The sequence below is a fragment of the Artemia sp. Qi Xiang Cuo genome, chromosome 2 (genome assembly GCF_049724085.1).
Source record: "Artemia sp. Qi Xiang Cuo chromosome 2, ASM4972408v1, whole genome shotgun sequence".
Lineage (NCBI taxonomy): Eukaryota > Metazoa > Arthropoda > Branchiopoda > Anostraca > Artemiidae > Artemia > Artemia sp. Qi Xiang Cuo.
This window is the reverse complement of record NC_142795.1, coordinates 41,835,903-41,858,474: the sequence shown is the minus strand read 5'-3', so window position 1 is coordinate 41,858,474 and position 22,572 is coordinate 41,835,903. Positions and strand designations below refer to the sequence as shown.

Here is a 22,572-nt window from a genome sequence, read left to right as displayed (position 1 = left end):
TATAATCAGTTTTTTTGAAGATACAGATTCAGCTTACTTAATTATTATTTATATTATTAAACTAATAAACAAAACTATCCTAGAGAATTGGTAGTGCACTGGTAGAGAATTTATATCCCTCAAAAATATCTTTAAAAATTCATGCACTGAAGCGATTTTATCTCTATGTTTGATTCAAATAAGATATTCATTTTTAATAGAATTCTTATACGTTTAAATAAGACAACCAAAAGCCACCATCTTAGTAACTGAACTTTAACAAGAAAGAAAAGTCTGATTCGGGCAAGATGGCAATGGTTTGCTCCGATCTTAAATGTTTCACAATCTAGTGAACTTTAGGGCTTAATTCAATCATGGGTACCCCCCCCCCACCCAAAAATAGACGGGGAACTTACCCTGCCCTGAAATTTAAAAATATGTAGCTTTGAAGCCCCCCTCCAGTAAAACATATATAGGCTTGTACTAACTCAGAATAACTACTTGTAGCCATGCCCGTAGAATCATTTATGTGAACTCTCATACTTTTCATATGACCTTTTTTGGAATTAAGGAGGAAATACAAATAACTATGTCCTTGTCAGTAGAAACTAAACGAACCTTTGTAAAGTCTCTATTTTCTCAAATTATTTATTTCTAAAAGTAATTAAGAATATAAGTTTCGTTAGGAGTCAACATTGTTTTGATGACTTTTTGTTAAATTATGTGATAAACTATAAATATTTTCGTTTTCTGTCCTATGAAGATTTGCCACAACTTTTCAAAGTAAAAATATTAAACAATTATGGGGGAGGCCTTTATTTAATCCTTAAGGCTTGATGTGTCACGCAGAAACGTACACAGGATCTTTCTGCAAGGATGGGGGACCATAATAGAAAAAATATATTATATTTGATAATTTGAATAATAAGAGCCCATAAATCCAGGAAAATATAGGTTTTTACCCCCCCCCCCACTTTGTTTACGTCTCTGGTGTCATGTATGCAAACTTACCCCATTAATTAAACGTCTAAGATACTGTAAGATTTGAAGTAAAAGTAAGTACATAATATAAAAAATGACTGACCTATAAAATCAATTCCCTCTTTGAAGTCACAGAAAATATTTAGTATGTCTCTTACCTATCAAATCTAATACGAACCCTCAAAGTGACATTCCCTGGAAAACAAATCCCCACCTAGTTATCCTTGTCTACCCTTATTGTCTGCTTAGACATTAGGACAATATCAAACCTGGCAAACATCATTTTTACTCAGAAATGATGTAATTTCTCACGACTGAACAATTATTTCCCAACTAACAATGATAAGATCACGCATATAATAGTTTTATGTAGAGCAATGCATGTTACACAGTAGGGATACTTTCATAGCTAAGCCGCGACAAAATGGGTATACGAAGGAACAACCCCCTGTTCTACCCTTTTTGTTATATCTAGAGGGGGTCCTTAGGTCAATGGTACTATTGAGATTATTATTTTACTCGAGACCCCCTTGTGATGAGAAGACTTTAATTCCGGGATAGCTTTTCCTTTAATAGAAAGTCTGGGACCGCCATTGTAGTTTTCACAATAGAAAGTCATCATTATAAGTACTGAAGATGATTGGGGACAACACCTATGACATATGACACTGAAAAAAGTGAGAAGTTTGACAGACAAGAACAATTTGAAAGTTAAAAAGGCAAACAAAAGGTCACTTTATGTTATGAAGATTCTAAGTCCTCTTGTTTCTAAGTATGAAATAGTCCGCCAATTCCGTTTAAAGCTTTCCAGGCATTTGTTTAATTTAGAGAAGCATTTTGGAGCTAATTAAAAGACGAGAACGTTTACATTTGTCGTTTCATCCTTAATTAGCTTTGATTTGTATTACTTGCTTTTGGCACAAACGATAAAAAAAAAATGGGCCGTGCACAATAATAACAAAAACAACAATAAATAAATATTGGTTAATGACTAGAGAGGAAAATTTTCGTAATTTTAGCAGCAGTTTCAGTGAAGAAAAGTTGGACTTTTCGAGACGAAAGTTTAGCTTGTTAATGTAAAATACAAATATTTCCTAACTGGACTTAGAATAATTTCAAATTTGTTTTTGCTATAGAAAAACAAAAAGAGAATGTTTAAAACTAGTTCCAGGCAGTCGATACCTGGCGGTTATTTTAAAGTACCAAAGGCGGTAAAAAAATGTTTGAAGTCGTGGATTGAAATCTTTTGCAACCATTCATATACTGAACATTAAGGAAATAGAAACAAAGTTTTATAAAAAAAAACAGACCTCCGTATGCATTTAGGCATTTTGTGGTGTCTGGCGTCATATTAAAAAAAAAGAAGCTTGGGTAAAATTCTTCAAAAAATAAGTTAAACATATGGCACCGTCAACTTAAGAAGGTATAATTTTCCTTTGAAAGCATCCTTGTCATTGGGAATCAACAGATAGATTGATAACACTAGATTTTTTTGTGGACGAAACGTACTGTCAATTAAACGTGTTCTATTTTAGCATAGGTAACAGTGCCGTAATTAGAAAATAAATGTATCTTTTTTTTTCATAAATATATTACTTTATATTGATCATGTGTTGTAGGTATCTTCAATCAATCGAGTCTTGAGGAATATCGCATCTAGTAAAGATCAACCAGGGCAGCAAAATACAGTGCAACAATCTGAATCCATGTATGAACGTTTAAGAGCCATAAATGGTCAGAATTCATGGTCTCGAAATGGTTCATGGTACCCAAGTGGCTTGCCTAGCCAAACTATGGGAGTTGGAACATGCAGTCCTCCTTATACTCCTGTCCCAGGAGCTGTCAGTCCATCACTTACGTCAATTGGGACAATGAATGGCGGTGATATGACAGCTAAAAAAGGTATTAAGGATTTTAACTATTACACCTACCTGTTTGCTTCTTGATACAAGCCAAACAAGGATTAGTTTGGCAAGGATTAGCAAGGATCTCTTGCTTCAAAAGGCTAAAATCCTACATTAACTAGAGCATTCAATTCTTGAAGCGGAGAAATTCACTTGTGTAGTAGAGAATTTGTAAGCTTTTTTTTATATAGTTGTAAAGTGTGCTTTGCATGTTCAGTTCTATAATATAAATAATTATTTTTTGTTGCAATGGAAAATCTTATAAATCATTCAAGTTAATAGAATGTACAGTAGTTAAAGTGTAGCATTCCATCATAAATAACGAAGTATCAACTGGTAATTTACCAAGAATAAATTATTATAAATAGTAAAATATTATAATTCTATCTTAAATGTTCAAAAATTTTAATTTTTAGGAACGCATGCTTGCTTTAAAACTCTTAATTCAAGTAAACCCAATACCAAAAAGCCTCCAACATGCCCAAACAACACTTAATTTTTTTGCTCCTTGTACTTTCGTGAGTGAAAAAGTACAGCTAATATCCCTCCTAGCAAATCATAGCGCTAAGCCACCTGCAACAGACACAGGAGTAGACATTACCCCTCTATCCCAGCTTCTTTAAAGCTTCTACTTTCATTATCTCTTAAGCTATCCCCCCACATTTTAAGACATCATGTTAAAAATAGCATCTTAGCCTAATCCGGAGCGTTTGTTTTTGCTTCTACCGTTTATTGGCTTGTGTTAAATATATATTTAATGCTCTTAAAAAAAGATCAAAGAGAAAAAAAACTTTAAGCATTTAATCATTATCTAAGTTTTTATCAGTATCTAAGTTTTTATTTGTATTCTTTACACTTTCACCGGAGCCACTTGTCGCCGATATATCCCAGTTGATAGGTTCCTTGCAGACGATAGATACTTCCCGGATCTTGATTCCAAACATAATCAGCCTGGGAGATTCGAAGGGTTCTTTTCAATAAAAGTACTTGCCTCTATAATAAAAAAAACTATTGCTTTTCTCAGTTTTCCGTTGCTTCGTCGGACGGCGCTCAGATATTACGTTCACTGGCACGCGCATAAAAAGTCCCTGGGAAAATCCTGGAATTCGCTCAATAAATTTCCAATGTATTTGAAAGGCGTATCATTGACATAAAGTCCCTTGGCTATTGCCAAGAGTAAGGGTCCGTTTTTTATAGGCTGGCCTTAGTAAGTAATTACTGTTGTTTATTTCACTAGCCGCTGTGTAATATCAGAGGGCGCGTGCGAAAGAAAAATGGTTGATTTTGTAATTTGTTTCGGATACAATCTGTCATGGGGGCAGAAAATGTCTTAATACAAGAACGAATTTGTATCTTAACCATCTAAAGGATTTTTATAATGCTTTAAATATGGTTCAGTTTACATGATAGAACTCAAAAATAGTTTTTCGTAGCCTAAGACAAAACATTACCAAATAACGACTTAAGGGTAAAATAAATGTAAGGAAATTAATAAATCAGTTGAACAAAAATGAAAGATAAGAAGTGTTTTTTTGTTTTGTTTTTTCGCATTCAGGGTGGGAATCTCCCTTCTTTCTCCTGTGTGCAACGTTATGAATCTGGCTAACTAACTATGTGATATGCAGAATAAATTGCTTTAATGGCGTTTTTCCTGATAAGCAATTGTCAGTATGCAAGAAATTCCTGAGGTAAGGGCCATTTCTGGGTGGAAAAATCTTTCTACGGAGAATAAAACTTCTTGGGATTTAGTAATTGAAAGTAAGGCTATGGAGCCGGAGTTCTAATAGATTCTTGCTGAATTGAGTCAAAGTTGGAGTCGATATATTGAAAAGGTTTGGTGTCGGGGTTGGTTGTAACTTATAAAATCTAGTTAAATGAAGCGTTAAAACAGGGCAGTAAAGGCAGAGTTTTAGTAGATTTTTGCTAAATGGAGTCGTAACCTGAGTTGGGGTCGGTTATATTGAAAATGTCTGGAGTTGGAGTCCGTTATAACTTATAACCGACTCTACAGCCCTGCTTAGAAATCGGTGCTGCGACCGAGGAATGTACGCACGGTGCAGAGATGGTGCTCGGGAGCTCCCAGCGAAATAAATATAAAATCACGAACTTTTGAGCACTTCTAATATAACCTAGATTGTTTATTATTATTATTATTGGGCGTTCCCCAAAACAAATTCTGTGTATGTGCCTGCTATGACTAAAATTTAATATTTATTTATTAATGATGAAAAATGACTAAAGCCATATTTCTTATTTCAATTGTGCTGATACGAATCTTCTATTCATTCTACTCGGACTTCTTCTTTTTATTTGCTGAAACGGCTTTTGTCCCTCTGACTGCTTCTGCAACTAATATCATTATTGCCTTATATAATCAAGTCAGTGGTCAAATCCGATTTAGATTAGTAGATGCCTAATGAGAATCTGAATAGGATGTGGAACGGACAGTGGATAATTGATGTCATGGAGACGCCTCATTGAAAGATTGGGCAAGGGTATTTTCTTGAAGGAAGATAAATTCCTCTTGAAGGCGGAGAATGGAACACTGTTAAACTCTTGAATGCTAGAAGAACCATTGTGGAACTGAACCCCCCCCCTCCTGCCCCTCAGAAAAGAAAAAACAATGACGTCAAAAACTTTTTTTTGAAATTTTAGCCCCCAACCGATTTTTTTCAGGTTTATGCCATGAAAAAATATCTGCAGACGCCCTTTAATGATAAAGCTTCTTTTCTTCAGACAGATATATGAGAATGGCCATGATTCTGATGAAATATCTACTATGTTGTGGTTTTACGGCCCAATCTCAGAAAAAAACTTAGCAAAATAGCTGGTCATCTTCCTTTTAATATGAACAAGGTTTTTTTTATTATGTCTTCTTAAACAAGGGCTAAGCAGCAAATTTTCAACATTCAACTCTTAAAACTTACAGTCCCAATATTTTTTAACCGTAAGTAAATTAATATCAAATCTATATATTTTTTTAGTTTCAAATTAATGAGAAGAGAAATTTATAATAATGATGTTTGAGAACTTTTTTCTGTTAATATTCTACGTTCACTGAATTTTGCTGAAACGTCTAAATTTGGGAAAATTTGTCACGGATTATTTTAACAATGGTAAAATTGGTATAAGTGTAAACTGTAAAATTACCGATATCGGTTTGCCAGGGCCGTATCCAAGATTTTTTTTTCGAGGGGTGTTTTACACGAGGATTTTTTTTTTCGGGGTAGGGTTTACACAAAAGAAAACTAAAAAACAAATAAAAAAATTTGTTTATATCCACTTTTGTTACGTTTTACGAGTCTGACAAACATTTCGGGGGGGGGGGGGTTCAAACCCCCTCTAGATACGGTCTTGTGGTATACGTTAAAATTACCAACCTTAAACACATTAGGTTTATACCGAATTAAGAATAGATGGAACAACTAACCCTGTGATCTTGCAAATATTAACTTAAAAATTAAATGATTCAATATTAAAAATGTAGTACTTTGATCTTTAAATCTGGTCATATAAATAATTATTACTTTTGTTTGCCGTAAACAGCTAAGACTTGATCGAACACTTGTATGTAAAGTAGTCTGTTTTTTGCCTCTATTATCATCTGCTTTTTCACAAGCGCATCAGCTTTAAGGAATAGTGTGGAAGCGCCAATTTTATGTGGTTCCAAAGATAATTCATTGAGCAACCCTTGTGACATTAAATACGTTTATATTTCATCAATTTGCATAAAAAGTATGAACTTTTTGAAACCGAACAATGGATCTACAAGACATCGGTCGTTTTAGATCAACACCCTCTTTTGCCACTGTCACAGCATTGATTGAGACATCGAGGGATATTTCCCATATCGAGGGTTCAATTCCGTTTTGGCACACGTCTTAACAAGCCGTGTCGGCATCACAGATATTCTATCCTTCCGCCTATAATCAGGGAAATATCCTGAATAATAATTGGTGAATTAGCTCCATGTAATTTGGAGAAAGAAGAGTCTTGGCAAAACTAATTGGAATTCGTCTTAATAGTTTTTGTAAATTTAACTATCTAAGATAGCTTTAAGTATATACGCAGAGATACTTACAAATACATAAATATAACTTAGAAGAAGAAAAATTCATGTATCAATTAATGACTAATAGACAGTAAGGATATAGGTGCAAAACATATTATTAAGCTCAAATTACTATTTATTTTAAGGGGTATCGTCAGATAACTGACTGTATTCTCGGGCAATTTTGAATATCACGGAACTTAGAGGTTGAAAGCCAATTGAATTAATCGTGGTCAATTGGAGAGTTCGGAAAAAATTGTTTCGCAAGAAATATCCCCAATGAAAATTTATCTACATAGGAGCTACAGATTCTTCTGGATAAGAAAAAACTAATTCAGCTAATTCATATAAATATCATATTCACTGACAAAAATTTTTGGTTATTTTTTTTTGTGGCAGCTAAGTTCAAAATAGGACATTCAATAAGCAAATGTCTAGCTCTGTGTGTCTGACAAATTCTGACAATGGTCACAAGTGTGGTGCGTTGACACAATAGGCATTTTTGGAGAAATGCTTAAAAAGTTTAACTTTGAAAATTGATTAGTTTTTAGCATGTCGAAATATAACGGTTTAAATGCTTTATATGAGACGTCCTAAGTTTAATAGAATATAATATAGGCAATAAGAGGGTAGCCTAAAGTATAATGTAGGTTATAAGCTTCATTTTTAGTACATATGCTGGAATTAATTTAGGGGGAGAGGGTCAAGTTCAAAGAATCATAAGAAGGCTTATTTATCAAATATATAAGACATAATGGGAACATTCGTACCATTGATGGTAGGAGCCGCAATTGTCAATGTTCTGGTTGCCCCCCTATCCAATTTAGGGAGGGTGAATACTCTCGTTCTGTTAATGTGACTGAGTACTGCGACGAAATTTAACCAATAAATGATTAAACCCATCGATTTGTGGTAATTTTACCAAGTTAAGACCAGGTCATCTTTTTTCTAAACTGTAGAGGTTAGAAAACTTAGGAAAATTTTGAAATTGGAAAAATTTAGGTGCTTTTTTTTACAAATCTTTATATAAATCCAGAGAAAATCTGTTCATTTGTATTTATTAGTTAAATAAAACAGCAATATTTTTCAACTGGAAGTAAGGAGCAACACTAAAACTTAAAACGAACAGAAATTATTCTGTATATTAGGAGGGCAGCCACTCAGTTGAAAAAATTACACCCTCTGATTCGGAATATCAGAGAATCCTATTGCAAAGATTTAAAGCTCCTATGTTCAAAAATGTGGAATTTGTATTTTTTTTTTTTTGTCAGAAGGAAGATCACAGATGAATGTTTATTTGTTGTTTTTTCCCAGTGTGATCGTATTGAACCAATGGTCCTAGAAAATCGATGGAGGGCTCATTCGTACGCAAATCGTACGTTTTAGGGCCCCTTTTAAGTGACCAAAAAGATTGAAGGGTATCTAGCCTCCCTCCCACGCCCATCTTTCCCCAAATACGCTGGATCAAAAATCTGGAATAGCCTTTTGATTCAGCATAGTTGAAAGGTCCCATAACTATGCTTTTGGGGATCTTGTGTTTAATTTTTTTGAATTTTTTAATCATGGTAAATTGTATATATGCTTCCAAATCAGACCCTCGCTGATATTTTGTTTTCCTATATGTAGGTTAAACATCTCGTCATTGCCTGAAATGAACCGTTACAAAACCTTTCTTTGAATATATTGTTGCTTATTCAAAGAAACTCATATCAATAGATACATTTGTTTGTTGCTAGGTTTTGATAAATTCATTACTAATATTCCTTTCAGTTCAGAAATTCCTTTGTCCACATATTTCTTCCCATGAAAAAATATTTTGAAAATAATCATAAACAATATCTTTATCAAACAAAATTTATCTTTCATTACTAAAATACAGAGAAGAAATTGTTTCGTTGGATTTGGTCGAGTCTAATATGCAAATATAGTTAAAATCTTTAAGTTTTTTAAAGTTTTGAATGGTTCTAAATATGTTTTAGTGGTAACCAACTGTAAGTAAGGAGCGACTCGGCACAATCGTAACCGAAACTATAAAAAACAGAATTTTGATAACAATCGATACATTAAAAGAATTAGTTTTTTATACTGAATCCAAATATGTAACGTTCATCAAGTTGAAGGCTACCCATCAAAAGCTACAACCCTGAAAAAATTCGCCTGGGGAGAAACACCCCTAAAAAGTCAAGGAATCTTAAAGAGAATCGTACCATCAGATTCAGCGCATCAATGAACCATACGAAGAGGTTTCAAGCTCCAATCTGCAAAAATGTGGATTTTTTTTTGCCATAAGAAAGATCACGAATGTGTGTTTATTTATTGTTTTTTTTTTCCTAGGGGTAATTGTATGAAACCAATGGTCCTGGAAGATCAAGTGAGGGATCATTCAAACAAAAATTAAAAGTTCTAGCGCCCTTTTTAAATGACCAGAAAGATTAGAGGGCAACTAGCCCCCCCCTCCCACGCTCCTTTTCCCCTAAAGTCATCTAACCAAAAGGTTGAGATGGCAATTTTGTTCAGCATAATTAAAAGTTCCAATAATTATGTCTTTTGGGATGACATGACCCCCGCAGCCCCTGGGGAAAGGCCTGTAAGTTAAGAAACACCCTTTGTTTACATATAATATTTTTTATTGGAAAGTATACAGATATTTTTCAGGGTGGGAGGGTTGGAATTTTCTTCAGGAGTATTTTCGACACGGAGAATTTTCCGTGGGGATGTAAGTTTGTGGGGTGAACTTTCCAGTGCAAAGTTTATGCGGGGAGAATTTGCTAGAATTTCTATTCGAAGTCCTCTTTATTTTTTCTAATTTCTCTCTGGTGACTCAATTTTACATGTCAAGACGTTTTGGGGGAATTGCCCGGGGGATATTTTCAGGCGGGATGAAATTATGTAGAATTGTTCGTAGAAAATTTTCCTGACGGATTTTCAGCGAGGATGGAATTTTCCAGGGGAACTTTACGCGGGAGGAACTATCCAAGAAAGAATTTTTCATGGGTGAATTTTTTTATCGAGGGGGGCGTGGATTTTACGGCATAATTTAAAAAAATGATCAGTAATCAAATAATAAGAACAAGTTTTTTTCAGTTGAAAGTAAGGAGCAATGTTAAACTTAAAACGAACAAAAATTATTTCGTATGTGAAGGGGGCTTCCCCCTTCTTAATACTTCGCTCTTCACGCTAAAGTTAAGAACGTCTCCTGAACCACAAGCACCGTTTACTTAGAATAAGAAGCTTTCTTAAAATACTTCAGAACTTTGCCGTAAAGAGTGAGGCATTGAGGAGGGGTAGTCGTCCTCTTATAAGGAGTAATTTATGTCCGATTAAAATTTTAATGTTGCTCCTTGCTTTCCGTTGAAAAAAACTCGTTTTTTTTTTTATTTATCTAATAGTATACAAGGTTGAGCGTGAAGGCCACTTCAAGGAAATGAAAAACATGTCTTGCAACTGGTTTGGATTTTATGGTTACAAAAGGGACACCACTATATTAAATTTTTTGTTTCAAACTTTTTAGATAACTTTTAGAAGAAAAGACAGATAGATTTTTACACGAGGTAAGAAATTGTTATTGTAGTTTCCCTGTTAAGGAAGGCAGTCTACGTTCTTATCACTTTCACGCTTCGCTACATGGCATTTCTAAACATCGTTTAGAACTTGGTGATAGCCTGGAACGCTGCCAAGGATCGAAATATCCTGGAGAAGCTATGTATATATATATATTTTTTAAGTAGACATATAACTGACTCTTGGAATGATAAAGGTTGACAATTTTTGTGGGACTAACAAGAAGTGATAAGCTTTGTTTTAGGACAAAAGTATACTAGCCAAATTTTGACGCAGCGACGACAAGGAAAACATCAGAAACACGCTCTAGTGGAAATGTTAGAATTTGTACTAAATGGTGAAAAAAACAACAAATTATATAAATAGTAAGTTTCCGGCACTCAGTAAAAAGTTTCCGGTGACTAAGAAAACGTGTTAACGGAAAAAAAACCATTATACTGGAAGTGGAAGAGAAGGAGAAAAGGCAATAGGAAAAAGTTAAGAAGACCTAACTATTTAGACACAATAAAGAAAGCAGACCTCTATTAGGCTACCCTTTCTTAAAGACAGATAGTGACAGTTTTATTACGTTACTGTAATAACTCCAAATGTTAGCTAAAAAGATAAATCCCATTTGCTAAGCGCGCCTATTATAGCTTTTACAATATCACAGTGCTTCTATTCCAAAATCTTCAAATAAAAGAAAGGAGATTGAATTTGTCTTATAGAGAATTACGACTCTGATTCATTAATGACAAACTGAGTAGTCCATATGTCTCCCCTTGTATATTTTGCCTCTAATAATGGTTTGGTCCCTGCATTGAGACTGGCTCTGTATTTTGAACTACAACCGTCAACTTCCACTAATCAAACTGCTTACAAGGGCTTAAAAGTTAAGTATATTTCTTAAGTTTCAAACTAATATCCAAATGTCTTGTCTGCTATTAACTAATCAAAGTTTGCTGAATAATACCTCTAGCCCCCCCCCCCCTCGACTTTAAATGGGCACCTATTGTATTGAATTTTGACTTTTAACACCTTTTTAGATAAACGACTACCATTCTTGTAATATTGAAAAATTATCTGAAATGATAGGAACCACTTTTGAATGTATTACATCAGTGTTCTATTATTCAAAAATAAAGGTGTCATCATTTCGTAGTAGTTGACATAGGGCGGTACAAAGGTCAAAAGCTAATTCGAAAGCCCAAGTACAGCTGTTCATTTTCAAAACTGCAACTCACCCCCCAGCAGTCAGATGTAACTGTTCCCTCGTCCTCATATATAAAAGACGCTCAAGCTAAGGATTACTTACACTCTGATGATTTTATTTTTCATCATGTGTATTGCTGGGGTCGATATTCTGCTCTCGATTTAAATGATGCCGAGCTGTAAGAAGGAAGGACCCTGCTTGCAGCGGGGACTTGAAACTCCTTTCCCTAACTAAAGAATCCATTATAATAGACAAGAATGATATTAGCTAATGAGAAAAGATTCTTTTGTGCTGCCTTCACAAATGGGTCTCTAACAACATTCAGTGTATGAAGCTATTCACTTAGTATAGCCTAAATAATTCTTGAAAACGTCTTTGAAATAAGAGGAATAAAAACTACTGTTCAATTTGAGGCATTATTATTCAAAAATCTTTTACAACTTTAAGAATTTAAAATGACAATAGAATATAATGGAGTAGCTTGGCTTTTGGGTATAAATATAGTATGGTTGTATTGGGCTTTAACTTGGGTATAGGGACTACCTGATTTAATTTAGTTAATTCTATTAATTTAATTCAGTAAGTTTGGGCAATGTCATAGACTGGTATTTTAAGCAACAGCAATATGTTTGTCGTCTTTATATTTCTAATTAATTGGCCATAATCCAATATGGCGGTGCCAAGTGAATTATTTCCAATAGAAATCTGTTTTCCTCGCCATCATCACTGCTTAGACACCGTTCATTATTGATTTAGAAGACCAGGAGTAAGTTCTATGCATAACATTTTAAAAAGCAGCCTGTATTCTGAAAAATTAATCTTATTGTCAATATTTGCTCTAAATTTTATTCTTCAAACAGCTTTGCAATTATTGATGATAGTGATGCAATTGAGGCACTCGTATCAAAATACATCCACTAGTAGCATTATCTAGTCAAAACCTTAATAGAACGGAGCATATAGGACACTCAAGAGGGAAAAAGAAGCAGAAAAAACTTCTGTTTTACCAAGGTTTTATCCACGGCGGGGGGGGGGGGGAGGGGTTTAATGAGTTGTGAACCCTCCCCCCTACACACACACACTCACAAATATTTCTCTGACTCGTAAATTGGTCGTAAAAATGGTGGTAAGATTTCTCCTAAAAAAAGCTAATATATTTCTCCGACTCGTAAATTGGTCTCAGAAATGCATTTACAAACGTTTAAACCCCCCTCCGAACAAGCATTATTTTGGTGAACCCCCTTCCTCCAACACATTTTTCTGGCACTCCGAACCCTGTCCCGAAAAGAACCCTGCATACGGCCCTGGGTTTTCCTTATCAAACAATTCGTGGTAACGAGAAAATTTGCCCAATTTTCGAAGAAGGGGGAACCTCCCAAAAAAGTCAAGTGATCTTAATGAAAATGACACAATCAGGTTGAGAATATCAGAAGACAGTAACGTAGAGGCTTTAAGCTCCTTTATACAAAAATGTGGAATTTTGTATTTTTTGCCAGAAGAAAGATCACGGATGTCTGTCTGTTTGTTCGTGTTTTTTTTCCCAGGGATGATCGTATTGAACTAATGATCCTCGAAGATCAGGAGAGGGCTCATTTGATCGGAAATTAAAAAGTTCTAGTGTCCTTTTGAAGCGACAAAAAAGATTGGAGGTCATCTACTCCCATGCCCATCCCCCCTAATTAAATCTGATCAAAATTCAAAGATGACCATTTTATTCAAAAAAGTTGAAAGGTCGAATAACTATGCCTTTGAAGATGACTTGACCCTCCGTAATCCCTTGGGAAAGGGCTGTTAGTTACGCGATTTGCCTGTTGTTCACATATAGTATTTGTTACTATGAAATATAAGGAAATGTTTCGGGTGGTACATTCTGCGGGGATAAATTTTCACAGGGTGAATTTTCGACAGGGAGGAAAGTTTCTGGGCGGAGTTTTTCAGGAGAAATTCGGCACGGGAAGGGGGTAAGGGGATATCCTTGAATGATTTGGAAAACATTCAGAAATTAAGTAAAAAAACAACAAAGTTTTTTTTTCAACCGCAAGTAAGGTACAACCCTTAAACTTCAAACGAAAAGAAATTATTCCGTATATAAGGGGGGGTTGCCCCTTCCTCTTTTACATTAACTTTTGGCTTTGTTTTTTAAATTCTTCAAGGGTACTGTTCTATTAGTTGGGAGACCCGCGAGATATTATATAGCGAAGATGATAAAAGAAACTAGTCAAACAGGTTCTTTCAACGGAGAATTCCTATGCCGAGCATCGTAAACAGTATTTTTTCTCACTGCGTTTACAATATTTAAACTTTCGTTTTTTGGGGTTTAGGGGGGGGGAAAGGTACCGAGGTTAGGTTACGTATTTAATATATACTTTGATTTATCCCCCACCCCACCCAAATATGCAAATATATAGCCAAAATTTGCTTCTTAACTATTACATTTTCATAAAATTTCGTTTTATTTCACTAGCATTTTAACCAAACTTCACTTCTCGCGGGTCTCCCAGCTAATAGAACAGTACCTCTTTAAGAAAGACAGCTCAAACACAAGGCCTGATGAATTTGAATGAGAAATAGTTTTAAAACAACTTTTAAGACTTTAGTGTAAAGAGCGAAGGTTGAGGAAGGGACAGAGCCCCTCGTATACGGAATAATTCCTGTTTGTTTCAAGATTTAATGTTGCTCCTTACTTTCAGCCGAATTTTTTTCTGTATTCAATATGCAAAAGAATTTAAAATACAGTTGAGCCGAAAAAAAAACGCTTAATAAGTTTTTTAAGCGCAACAAGCCTGAATAGTTTCCATCACGAGGTAAACTAGTAGTTTCTCCACTATCCCGAAATGCAAGACGTCTTTCAGTCGCCTTCTAAGAAACTGAGACAATCATGTAATTTATCGTCTTATATATAAATGAAATAGTTATCACCCCAATATAAACACGAAATGCTAAAATTTTACAAAAAATAAAAAAATATAAACATAATAATGTTTAGATATATTTGAAGGAAAAAGAACGGGGAAAAAAATACTGATCGTATACAAATCTGGCTTTATGTAGTCAGTAAGTGTATGTAACTTCAGAGAAAATCCGTTCATTTTCATATATCAATTAAATAAAAAGCAAGTTTATTTTAACTGAAAGTAAGGTGCAACATTAACACTTGAAACGAACAGATATTATTCTGTATATTAGGGAAGCTGCCACGTCCTCAGCCCTTGTTTCTTACACTAAAGTTTTAAAGCTCCTTTAAAATATTTCTCATTCAAAATCAAGGGTACTTGTGTCTTAGTAGTCTTTCCTAAAGAACCAGGACAAAAAGTCAAACTTTAGCGTAAAGAGCGAGGATTGAGGACGCGGACACTCTCCTTGTATACAGAATAATTTCTGTTTGTTTTAAGTTTTAATGTTGTTCCTTACTTTCAGTTGAAAAATTTTTTTTTATCTAATTTCTGACTGTTTTCCTGCCAAACATGCCAGGAAATCCCCCCCCCCCAACCTGTTCAACATTTCTCCTGGAAAATTCCCTCAAAAGCTTTCCTACACACGGCAAATTTTTCCGTTGAAAATACTCCCCTTCCTGCAGAAAATTACACCAAAAATTTCCGTATATTTCCCAATAACAAACAGCCTATTATACGTCAACGATATGGGCAAATATCGTAACTTACAGCTCTTTCTCCAGAAACTATGGAGAGCCATGATGTCACCAAAGGCATAGTGATTGAACTTTCCAACTATGCTAAATTAAATGGCTATATTACAATTTTGATCATATGTCTTGGGGAAAAATTGGCGTGGGAGGGGGCTAGGTGCCCTTCAATCTATTTGGTCACTTGAAAACGGCACTATAACTTTTGATTTCCGTTCAAATGAGCTAAATCCCGACCTTCTAAGACCATTGGTTTGATACGATTACCATTGGGAAGAACAAAAAAAAAAAAAAAATAAAACAAATAAACAAGCATCTGTGATCTTTCTTCTGCAAAAAAAATGCGAAATTCCACACTTTTACGAATATAAGTTTGAAACCTCTTCATTAGGGTTCTCTGATATACTGAATCTGATGTTGTAGTTTATGCTAAGATTGCTGGAAATTTTTGGGGAAGTTTCCACCCTTTTCCGGAAATCAGGTGAAGTTTCTCAGAAACGTAGCTTGTGATGGGTAACATTAAACTTAATGAAATATATATATATATATATATATATATATATATATATATATATATATATATATATATATATATATATATATATATATATTCATTAACACGAACTGTTTGATACACAAAGGGCGTAAACCAATAGATAAAAGTTTGGCTATCTCAGGCGGTGGAGCACTAGACTCCCATTATTCGGGCTACGGGCTCAATCCCGAGGTTAGGCTTTCTTCCGTCGGTAGAAAATGAATGTGTAGAATATATTCTTTTTAGGGTAAAAGTTACATTTCAGGAAGAAATCGATATTAGACTGTTTAACACGTACAGAAAAGTACAGCATTTAACAAAAGGGGACGAATACTTTCTCTTTGTAAATGACGATTTGCAAAGTTATAGTTTGAGCGAGTCCACTCTATTTTCTCTCACGGTTGGGACATCGAGTTAAACCTCCCCCTCTCCCATTGCCTTGTCTAAAGCGCGGGTGCATATCTTCTTCTCTGTAAATTTACTTTTTGGGTTTGTTATCCCGTATAGCGATTTTAAAGTATGAATTTGGAATTTAGAGTATTTGGATTCTTGTGTTTTGATATGAACGATTTTTTTTAGAAGATTCCTTGGATGGCTTGAGCTCAGAAGAAACGTCTCGTTCGGCATCAGTTACCCCAACAGCAACTACCCCATGCGACGAAGACCAAGCAAGGCTGAGGCTCAAGAGAAAACTTCAAAGAAACAGGACTTCATTTACAAATGAACAAATTGAAAGCTTAGAAAAAGGTATAAAATATTACCTGCCCTCATCTGAATTATAATCTTTTTTTTTATTCTTGCTACAAGGTATCTGCTTTTTCCAAGATATTAAATACTTTGTTTTGTGCATTCCAGAATTTGAACGGACGCATTACCCTGATGTATTTGCTCGTGAAAGACTAGCTTCCAAAATTGGACTTCCAGAAGCTAGAATACAGGTATAATTTTCTTTAAAAGTTCTTTAATAATATCTTGTTATTCGTTATTACAACAGTTAAAACTAAATTGATGGAAACTTAACATTATGTAAGCATTTTTGAAGCATTTTAGATGGTTTTAGGATGATTGTTTACATTTCTAACGGATTGAACCGAAAACTATCGGGGTTATTCTAACTAAACTTATTTGCATTGTTCCATTTCTCATTTGTTAAAACTGATTCTTTTCGCCTTTAACATTTGGCGCAAAATCATTTGCCATTTTTTCCCAACAATAATTTTTCTTTGGGGTTCCTACGTCGTCTATCTTCAAAGCGAAGTTCCACACCCAAAGAAGGCATAGGCTGTGGCTGAATTTCCTTTGCCAGCTCTCTATATGATATTTGCACGGTATCTATATGAATGGGCATATACCCATTTTAAATTATATGTCACGTAGCGTTCTAAAAGCCCCATTCAAACCCTGGTAGGTCATGTATGAATCAAACAGAGAAAATCGCATGATCTCTGAAGCTTTGCATCAGAGATGAAAATTACACGAACTATGACGAAATCTTTACCCTTTTGAGAACATCTCTGGTGCAGCAATTCCAAAGACGTTGTCATATACTATTCAAATCAATATGCACGATCTTTCTGGGAAACAATATAGTTCAATCGATTCGTCTAAATTATTTCTTGTGTTTAATCTGGTTCTAAAAATGATTAGGAATTTCGATTTTTTCTAAATGAGCAATATTTATTTTTCTCATCTGTTGGAATAATTAGAATCTTGAGCCTTAGACGTCAAATTTTATTTCGTCTTATCTTGAAGAACAATGCGAAACGGATCGTATGCAGCGGACTATCCGTAAATAATAAACAAAAAAGCCAAGCTGAGTTTTTCAGTTTTTCGCTCTCCATTAAATACATGTCAATAAGATAAATTTGACGAGTCAAAGCACATGTCCATGAAAAATCTTTTTATAGATTATAGAATTTTATTGTTCTATAAAGTGTTCCGCGACAAGAGGATTCGAATTTATGTCCAAAAATAAGGATAAAAAGAATTTTTGAAGAATTTATAGACTTCTAGTCTGAAATTACCCAAAAAAGGACTATTTCCAAGCATGGAATAAACTATTATTCTGAATCTGGAGGAATTTGCCGCACTAAAAAGAAAACCGTTCAAAACATTCGAACAGATCTTTACTTAGTGTTTTAGCGGAGAGTGATTATGATTTAAATAATTTTTGACACCGCACAGTGCTGGTAAAACCAGATACACCACCCATTCCCGGAAAATTTATATATTTGTGGCAAGATGACAAAGATATCTCAGTTTCCAATTAAAAGATTGATTTCTGAGTGCCATTCATTTCCTCTCTATTCTTCTTTTATCTTCAAGAGAAGGTTGTTCCTTAATTTGCAAAAATTTCATAGCATTGCTGTTTGAAAATCTTTTATTTATTTAAACTCATTTGTGACTGAGAGACCAAAGCAGTTAAGTTTCAAATGAAGCAGCCCAATATTGTATCCTCTTTCAATATCAAATAAAACATAATAAAGTCAAACATAATGCGTAGTATAGGTAAAAGCTGAAAGAGTTTTAATCTGTGTTTTTCTGTATTCATTACAATGTGTTTAGTGTATTTGTCTGTGTTTTAGTACACAGTCAGTGTTTTAGTATTTTTTCTGTGTAATTAATCTTCTATGAATTGCAGTCGGAATTTTTAAGCTTTCCCTACAAGGCACCGTACTAAATAGATTTAAAGAGTCAAGAAAAAAATATCAAAAAGCAAAGATAAGAAAATATATATTTTGTATTGAACTGCAATCTTTTTTCTGCTTCTTTTATGCTTAAAAGCAAAAAGAATAACAAAGAACCGACTATTCTTTGTATAGGCATATGAACTACTTACTAATTAATTTCACTTAATTAAAAATGAGAGGTAAAAAATAACTATTATTTTTTTAATAATCAGTTGATGGAATTACTAGATATTACTGATTTGTCGATTGCATAATCATGCCAAAAATACTACACGCACAACCAAAAGTATATTCTAGGAAATAAGCTGATGTCCCTCATCAATTCTCTTCTCCAGCAACTACACAAAATTTGTCGCCTTGTTTTCACACCTCAATTTTGTGGGGCTTTTGAGAACAAATTAGAAGCTAATCCGCTTACGACAATAATGCTATTTACATGATTCTCTTTTATGAGTTTATATTCGGTTCTCGACTCGGAGGGATAGCTAATACATAATGAAAATTAGATAAAGTAGCAACAATAACTACGGTTAAGTGAAAAAAGAATATACAAAATAAATATTTCTACCAGGAATTATTGGGAGCCGGATTGCCCAGCACTATTTGAAAAACGATCAGAAATTAAAGAAAAAAAGTTTTTTCAACTAAAAGTAAGGACCAACATTAAAACTTAAGAGGACCAGAAATTATTCCGTATATGAGGGGAGGCTCCCCCTTCTCAATAACTTGCTCTTTACGCTAAAGTTTGACTTTTTGTCACAATTCTTTGGGAATGACTCATGAAACACAATTCCATGCTCGCTGAAAATCCCCTCGGGTAATTTTTTACGGACAATTTTGTCTAAAAAATCCCCCTTGACATACTTTCATTTGAAATAACTTAATTTCTGATCCTTTTTCAAATAATTCCGCAAATCCCCCCTCTCCCCCTCGGTGGAAAATTTTCCTTAGAAATCACCCCCATGGAAAGTTGCTCCTGCAAAAAAATCCCCCATGGAGAATTTATCCCGCGGGAAATCCCCCCCCCCTATAGAAAAATGACCCATACACTTCTAACCCCGCAAAAAAATTCCCCAGAACACTCGTAAAATTGAGTCTGCAAAGAGAAAGTAGGACAGATAAAATGAATTTTGTATAGGAATTCTGGGAAATTCCCTCAGTGTAAAATTTACCCAGAAAATTTCATCCCGGTCAACTTCCCTCCCCATGAAAAATTCTCCCCCGTGGAAAATCCTTTACCCGCATAAAATAAGCCTCACTCCAAAAAATGTCCGTATACTTCTCAATAATAAACACTATACGTAAACAGTGGACAAATTGCAGTACTTACAGCCCTTTCCCCATTGTCTGTGGAGGGTCACGTAAGACGAGGTTATTGGACTTTTCAACTATGCTGAACCAAATGGCTATTTCAAAATTTTGATTGGACGACTTCGGGACAAAAAAGGGCTAGTTGCCCTTCAATCTTTTTGGCCACTTAAGGAGGGCACGAAACTTTTAATTTCCGTTCGAACGAGCGGGCTCCCGGTATTCTAGGGCCATTGGCTCGATCCGATCACCCATGGGAAAAAATAAATAAACAACTAAACACGCATCCGTGACATTTCTTCTGTTAAAAAAAAATAAACAAAAATAACAAATTCCAAATTTTTAGGGATTGGTATTTGAAATCTCTACAGTAGGGTTCTCTGATAGACTGAATCTGATGGTGGGATTTTCATTAATATTTCTTGGATTTTGGTAGATGCTTTCCCCCTTTTTCGAAAAGCAGGCAAAATTTCACCGGCTCGTAGCTTTTGATATGTAACACTAATCTTATATAATTGGAACCAGCATAAAAAGCCGATTTGTTTGATGTATCTATTCATATCAAAATGCTGTTTTTTAGAGTGTCGGTTACTATTGAGCCGAGTCACTCCTTTCTCGTATTTTCTTACCACGAACTGTACTCCGTGCAAAACATTGGCTATTGCTATTTGTAAGCTTAATTTGACTGAGTTACTTCATTTATTTATTACTTTATAACTTATACTTATTTATTCCTTACTTCGTCCTTTCATTTACTTCCTGTAATGTTTTTCATAGTTGATGTAGGTTTTTCTACGGAGAAGTTTTTTTTACCTTTTTCTATCGATGGGACCTGAACTTTATAGTCTTTTTTTCAACCAACATTTCCTGATTTTTAGCAAGATTTTCTTCCGACCAGTATAAAGAAAGAATTTGCCCTAGCCTCCCTTCATTTGGACTAAGAGTACAATATGGGTCCAAGGCCGTCATATATACCCTTTTTACGGAAACATGTTGAGGGTAAAATAACGGATTCATTTTGTACAAACCTTGAACAACACCCATTTCATGCACCCAAAAACTGCAGGACCCAAATTTTAAATTAAGCTTTAATAAAGCTTTCATATTAATTAGGAAGATAGAACTAAAAGGATTAAAATATAAAAATATTTTGGAATTAATCTTGAATGGCTTTTATCTTTCGGTAGTCATCCATCTTCTGCCTATAAAACTTGCTGAAAACCTACTAAATCTGTGCTCTTATTGACATATTGGCTGACGAATGCAAACGTTTTACACTGGACTTGTTAGGAGTTTCAGAACAGAAACCCATATCCACGGGGTAGTAAACATTAAAATAGGTAATATAGGATTTATTTACTCAGAGTAAGGATAGGGTGCATAGTCATGGACTAGGGCTCACGATGAACAAGGAAACTGCTAAGTCTTGCTTAGGTTGGGAAGGTATTAATAATAGAATGCTAGTTGCTAATTTTATGATTGAAAATATAAGTCATCAGTCATAGTAGTATATGCTCCTGCAGAATCGATTGATGGAGTCAGCACTGACTCGAATAAATTTTACTTACAGTTACGTAGAAATAGTGATAGATCGTACCTTAGCCTAGGCTAATTTAGTGCTGGAAATGAAAATAGTAATTATTATAGGATGCTGCCATTTAATAGGTATAACAGTTTAGTTATAACCATCACAGTATTTGGTCATATAATATCCCTTAAGTTGACATGGTTCTCACAAGACGGTAAGACGACCAACCTTATTGATTATGCTATTGTACACAGAAGACTGGCAGGATCAATACAAGATACCAGATTATGTAGATAGTTTGAATAAGTAAGGAAAATAGTCTGTGAAATTTCAGATAGTGTCTTAGGGAGGAAAGTTAGAAAAGTAGCTAGGAATATTTGTGAAGACCTTCAAGTTTAGTAGAGAAGAGGGGGAGACTTGTACAGGGAGTGTTTATGTGAAAGGTCAACTGAAACTAAGAGAAAAGTAAGGAGAGTGGAGTAAGTATTAAAATATGAAATAACAAGGTGCGAAGTTGAGGTCATGGATAAATTTGCTGAAGATCTAGAAGATGCAGCCAGACGGCATTACAGTAAAACATAGTATGGCACACTAAAAAATTGAGAGGCGATAGTCAATCTGGACTTGTCCCAGTTTAAGATGGGAGCGGAACCCCGATTCGTGATAAGGAAAGAGTTAAAGAGAGATAGGTAGAACATACTGAGAATCTGGTAAGTCGTGACAAAGTTACAGGAAATGATATAGCAAAGAACGGTAAAGTTTGGGACACTTTAGAAGTGAATGGATTTTTTTTTTTTGCGAGGAAGAATTAGAGGTAGTACTAAATGGATTAAAAAATAAAAACAACCCCAGGTGATAGTCTGGTAAATGAGCTTTTTAAATTTGGTAGTTTTGAAGTTAGGGATACATTACTGGTGATTATAATGTGATTTGGGAAAAGGGAGAAGTACCTGGCTATTTTAGGGAAGAAAGGCGACAAAAGCGAGTGTGCTAATTATAGAAGCATTAGCCTGGTTTCTGTAAGAAACAAATTGCTTAGTATTGATAGAGGCTGTAGATAAAGTTGTAAGAAAAGAGCAGTGTCGTCTTGGGAAGGGGAGAATGTGTCGACCAAATTTCTACTCTTATAATTGATAAGTGTCAAAGGAACACAGAAAAGGCTTTGGGAGAGCATGGAAAGAAATGATAAAGAAAAACTCT

General features: G+C 34.6%; 1 protein-coding gene across 4 annotated transcripts in view; it reads left to right on the top strand.

Moving 5' to 3' along the window:
• LOC148955245 (paired box protein Pax-6-like) overlaps positions 1 to 22,572 on the top strand; it is a 64,923-nt gene that overhangs the window by 36,409 nt on the left and 5,942 nt on the right. For all 4 annotated transcript variants that reach the window (XM_089108118.1, XM_089108116.1, XM_089108117.1 and 1 more), the window contains 3 exons: positions 2,580 to 2,862; positions 16,426 to 16,593; positions 16,702 to 16,784. In XM_089108118.1, coding sequence (XP_088964244.1) covers positions 2,580 to 2,862; positions 16,426 to 16,593; positions 16,702 to 16,784 — 534 coding nt within the window. The remainder of the gene's footprint in view (positions 1 to 2,579; positions 2,863 to 16,425; positions 16,594 to 16,701; positions 16,785 to 22,572) is intronic.